Below are 6,000 nucleotides of genomic sequence, written 5' to 3' on the forward strand. Positions count from 1 at the left end.
TCAGACTCAGACTGTGAGAAAACAAGACATTACATATTCTGAAGACTAGAATAAGTGAGATGGGGTGATGGTGAGAATGGAGAAGAGGACATAGAAATAGAGAAGAGAGAATCCATCCTACAAACACAGCTCCTCTAATGAGTGAGGAGGTGGACCTTTCCTGCAGCGACTGACAGCAGTGAATTATGGTGTGAAATGGAGGCCAGTATTTTCCTGCCTCTCTTACCTTAGTCTTGTCAGTTGTCAGGACAAATTGGTTGTATTGGCAGTACTGTCCATTCCTTCTCACACTTCTCCTGTGGTAAATAAATAGTCTGATTGTGACAGGTGACAAACCCCTCCTCGGAGAGGAATACAGTGATTACCTATTGTGATAGCTCTGTTTATGTCTGCTGATACCCACAATCCTTTACTCTAGAACTGTCCATCCTTGGGAATCTGCCCAGCAACACTCAATGGAAGATGTACGGTTCTAAAAAAGGATGTTTTCTATGAATTTAAAGACATTTCTCCATATTTGGAGAAAGAATATTGAAAAGGAGCACCTATTGTTTTCAGAGTGACAGTGCATTCGGAAAGTATTCAGACCCCTTGACTTTCTCCACATTTTGTTACGTTACAGCCTTATTCTAAAATTGATGAAATCGTTTTTCCCCCACATCAATCTACATACAATAACACATAATGACAAAGCAAAAACTGAAATATCACATTTACATAAGTATTCAAACCCTTTACTCAATACTTTGTTGAAGCACCTTTGGCAGCGATTACAGCCTTAACTCTTCTTGGGTATGATGCTACAAGCTTGGCACACCTGTATTCTGGGAGTTTCTCCCATTCTTCTCTGCAGGTGCACAGCTATTTTCAGGTCTCTCCAGAGATGTTTAGGTTGGGTTCCAGTCCGGGCTCTGGCTGAGCCACTCAAGGACATTCAGAGACTTGTTCCGAAGGCACTCCTGCGTTGTCTTGGCTGTGTGCTTAGGGTCGTTGTCCTGTTGGAAGATGAGCCTTTGCCGCAGTCTGAGGTCCTGAGCACTCTGGAGCAGGTTTTCACCAAGGATCTCTCTGTACTTTGCTCCGTTCATCTATCCCTCGATCCTGACTAGTCTCCCAGTCCCTGCCGCTGAAAAACATCCCTGCAGCATGATGCTGCCATCACCATGCTTCACTGTAGGGATGGTGCCAGATATCCTCCAGACGTGTTGCTTGGCATTCAGACCAAAGAGTTCAATCTTGGTTTAATCAGACCAGAGAATCTTGTTTCTCATGGTCTGAGAGTCCTTTAGGTGGCTTTAGGCAAACTCCAAGCGGGCTGTCATGTGCCTTTTACTGAGTAGTGGCTTCCGTCTGGCCACTCTACCATAAAGGCCTGATTGGTGGAGTGCTGCAGAGTCCTTCTTGAAGGTTCTCCCTTCTCCACAGAGGAACTCTGGAGCTCTGTCAGAGTGACCATCGGGTTCTTGGTCACCTCCCTGACCAAGGCCCTTCTCCCCCGATTGCTCAGTTTGTCCGGCGGCCAGCTCTAGGAAGAGTCTTGTTGGTTCCAAACGTCTTCCATTTAAGAATGATGGAGGCCACTGTGTTCTTGGGGACCTTCAATGCGGCAGACATTTTTTGGTACCCTTCTCCAGATCTGTGCCTCGACACAATCCTGTCTCGGAGCTCTATGGACAATTCCTTCGACCTCATGGCTTGTTTTTTGTTCTGACATGCATTGTCAACTGTGGGACCTTATATAGACAGGTGTGTGTGCCGTTCCAAATCATGTCCAATCAATTGAATTTACCACAGGTGGACTCCAATCAAGTTGTAGAAACATCTCGAAGATGATCAATGGAAACAGAATACACCTGAGCTCAAATTTCGAATCTCATAGCAAATACATTTTCATTATGGGGTAACGTTATTGTGTATAGATTGATGATTTTTTTATTTTTTTATCCATTGTAGAATAAGGCTGTAACGTAACAAAATGTGAAAAAGGGGAAGGGGGTTGAATACTTGCCGAATGCACTGTATATAAGACAAAACAGCCAGCAGGATGTGTGAGTGTGTGTGTTCTTGCATTCGGGAGGTGCTTGGGAACTCCCGTCCAGTTACTGTCCCATTTCCAATTAGTACCTAATCAGAGAGGTCCCATAGAGCCGTCTCCTTTATGGAAGTATAAACACTGTAATTGGCTGAAATGCACAATGCTACAACACACTAATGACTGACAGAATGAATAAGAGCTTTTTTAAGTATTTTTTTTGGTGGGGGGGATTCATTGATGTGGTTTTCTGTTCCGATTTCCTCCTCATACACCACCACACACACACACACCACACACACACACACACACACACAACACACACACACACACACACACACCACACACACACACACACAACACACACACACACACACACACACACACACACCACACACCACACACACACACACACACACACACACACACACCACACACACACACACACACACACACACCCTTCTCCTCCTGTGTGCCTAATGAAGTCCCTGGCTGCCCCACCTGAGGGAGAAGGAAGGGGGTTAATTCCTCTTTAATTCCTGTAGCGGTAATTAAAAGTGAATAAGACATAGAGAGGTGTTAGTTTGCATCCCAAATGGCACCCTAGGGCATATACAGTGCACTAGTTTTGACCAAGCCCGTAGGGTCCTGGTCAAAAGTAGTGCACTTTATAGGAAATAGGGGCCATTTGGGTGCTGACTTTCTCTCTCCTGGCTCATAGTGAGATGTTAGTGTTCTCTCTCCCGGCAGGCAGTCATCACATCTTTAAAGTGCCAGAGGGAGTAGGATGGTTTAGATGAAGAAGGGGAGGATAATGATGATGATGCAATGATGATGATGTCATACTGGTTAGGTGTTTCCCAGTATTCTAATATCCTGAGATGGTCATTCCACTGCCGTCTTGATGCAAGCCTCTTGCTCAACAGCCATTTACACTAACAATTGTATTTATTTAACTCTAAACATGCATATGTCTGATAAGTGTCTCGGTAGAGCAATGATCTCTATGGCTGACCTTGAGATTTGCCTGTAAATTTGCAGGCATGCTTATTGCCATTGTCAAGCAGAACACTCAAACTATAATAATTCAGCTGTAAGAAACTGAACTCCATGCAGCATGAGTCAAACCCATCAACTGTGAGAGACTCTTTGAACAAAGTGCTAAGGCATGGCTCACTTACTAGTTATCACATAGAAAAGATAGATGGAACTCCGAGTTCCAGCACAGGCCCTTCTTACACTGCACGTGTGTGTGTGTGTGTGTGTGTTGTGTGTGTGTGTGTGTGTGTGTGTGTGTGTGTGTGTGTGTGTGTGTGTGTGTGTGTGTGTGTGTGGTGTGTGTGGTGTGTGTGTGTGTGTGTGTGTGTGTGTGTGTGTTGTGTGTGTGCCTGCGTGTGTCTAGCTGTACTTGGCGTGCATGTGTAGTGTCCGTCGGAACACGAAGATGCTGGTCTTGGGCTGGGCTGGACTGGACTGGGCTGGACTGGGCTGGCTCTCACATGTTTGTAGGGATGACATAAACAGAATCACAATGGCACACATCTCTCTCACAGCTTCACACTGCCCTCTAATGTTGATCTAGTAGAAAGGGACCCCAGCCGCAACGCTGCGGTTTTCTCACTGGCTTGAATAGAGTAGACACTTAATCTGTCAGCAGCATAACGTAATGAAAATACACCAAGCCCAGCCTCCATTATCAGCACAAGGGCCTCTCAGATGACAGTAGGACCACTCAGGGCTCAACATGGATACTGTAAGTTAATGGGGATGTATTGAAATGTAACTTATATCCCTTGTTGTTATAACGTTATCCTCACCCTGTCATATACTGTGTCCCTGTTACATGACGTTTACTGTGTCGCTATGAACTCTAGTTTATGGGGATGTATTGAATTGTGTATCCAGTGTTATGGTGTTATCCTCACCCTGACATATTCCATGTCCTTGTGTCCCCAGGCAGCAGAAGGCCTACATGGCCACCCAGGGGCCGCTAGCAGAGACCACAGAGGACTTCTGGAGGATGCTGTGGGAACACAACTCTACCATCGTAGTCATGCTTACTAAACTCAGAGAGATGGGAAGAGTGAGTGGCATTGATACAGTATACACGTACACACACAAGTACACACACACGCAAGTACACACATGCAAGTACACACACATGCAGTCACACACACACACACACAGTCACACACACACATCAGTCATGCCATGGATAGTGTTGTGGTGCGATAGATTTTGACTATATCATTGTGTCTGTCTGTCTCTTAGGAAAAGTGTCATCAGTACTGGCCAGCTGAGCGTTCTGCCAGGTACCAGTACTTTGTAGTGGACCCCATGGCTGAGTACAACATGCCCCAGTACATCCTCAGAGAGTTCAAGGTCACAGACGCCAGGGTATGTCCATCTCTCCATCCATCCTCCCTCTTCTCCCTAGTAACTTTTATATCACTGCTCTATGTAGGGGGTTAACCGGAATGCTACGTTTATTTTCCTAATGAATTGAATAGTGCTGCTGTGCAAAGGTGAGGAAAATAACAGAGGTGGTGTTTTTCAACCCACACATGGAGCTGTGGCTGTGCTCTGCTGTGTTGCATATAGAAATACAATCTGGTCTTTACAGCACATACATAAATCAAATCAAATGTATTTATAAAGCCCTTCTTACATCAGCTGATGTCACAAAGTGCTGCACAGAAACCCAGCCTAAAACCCCAAACAGCAAGCAATGCAGGTGTAGAAGCACGGTGGCTAGGAAAAACTCCCTAGAAAGGCCGGAACCTAGGAAGAAACCTAGAGAGGAACCAGGTTATGAGGGGTGGCCAGTCCTCTACTGGCTGTGCCGGGTGGAGAATATAACAGAACATGGCCAAGATGTTCAAATGTTCATAAATGACCAGCATGGTCAAATAATAATAATCACAGTGGTTGTAGGGGGTGCAACAGGTCAGCACCTCAGGAGTAAATGTCAGTTTGCTTTTCATAGCCGATCATTCACAGTATCTCTACCGCACCTGCTGTCTCTAGAGAGTTGAAAACAGCAGGTCTGGGACAAGGTAGCACGTCCGGTGAACAGGTCAGGGTTCCATAGCCGCAGGCAGAACAGATGAAACTGGAACAGCAGCACGACCAGGTGGACTGGGGACAGCAAGTTGTCATCAGGCTAGGTAGTCCTGAGGCATGGTCCTTGGGCTCAGGTCCTCCGAGAGAAAGAGAGAGAAAAAGAGAGAGAATTAGAGAGAGCATACTTAAATTCACACAGGACAGAGGATAAGACAGGAGAAATACTCCAGATATAACAGACTGACCCTAGCCCCCCGACACATGAACTATTGCAGCATAAATAGTGGAGTGTGTAGAACACACTGTAGAAAAAATACTCGTAGCATTACTCCAATTCTGCATGTATAGTGCTTTATAAAGTGTCATAAGCATGTATTAGCCTTTGTAATGTTTTATAATAAGGCTTAGAGAAATTACTCACTTTATGTCCCACATCCACCACTCACCACCACTCAGGATGGCCAGTCTAGGACCATTCGGCAGTTCCAGTTCACTGATTGGCCAGAACAAGGGGTGCCAAAAACTGGAGAGGGCTTCATTGACTTCATTGGTCAAGTGCATAAAACCAAGGAGCAGTTTGGCCAGGATGGACCAATCTCTGCGCACTGCAGGTAAGAAAAACTGATGACATCAACACATGACATAGTGTGTGTGTGTGTGTGTTGTGTGTGTGTGTGTGTGTGTGTGGTTGTGGTGTGTGTGTGTGTGTGTGTGTGGTGTGTGTGTGTGTTGTGTGTGTGTGTGTGTGTGGTGTGTGTGTGTGTGGTGTGTGTGTGTGTGTGTGTGTGTGTGTGTGTGTGTGGTGTGTGTGTGCTTGAGTGCATGCTTGTACTGTGTGTGTATAGTACTAACTCTCCCTGCCCTGTTCCCCAACAGTGCTGGTGTTGGGCGGACTGGTGTGTTCA

General features: G+C 45.8%; 1 protein-coding gene across 1 annotated transcript in view; it reads left to right on the forward strand.

The window, feature by feature from the left end:
• Positions 1-6,000, forward strand: part of LOC111975557 (receptor-type tyrosine-protein phosphatase F-like) — a 172,065-nt gene that overhangs the window by 157,975 nt on the left and 8,090 nt on the right. Inside the window, 2 exon segments of the mRNA XM_070447653.1 lie at positions 3,989-4,115; positions 4,304-4,429. Of these exon segments, the coding sequence (XP_070303754.1) occupies positions 3,989-4,115; positions 4,304-4,429 (253 nt within the window).

The sequence above is a fragment of the Salvelinus sp. IW2-2015 genome, linkage group LG16, assembly GCF_002910315.2.
Source record: "Salvelinus sp. IW2-2015 linkage group LG16, ASM291031v2, whole genome shotgun sequence".
Classification (NCBI taxonomy): domain Eukaryota; kingdom Metazoa; phylum Chordata; class Actinopteri; order Salmoniformes; family Salmonidae; genus Salvelinus; species Salvelinus sp. IW2-2015.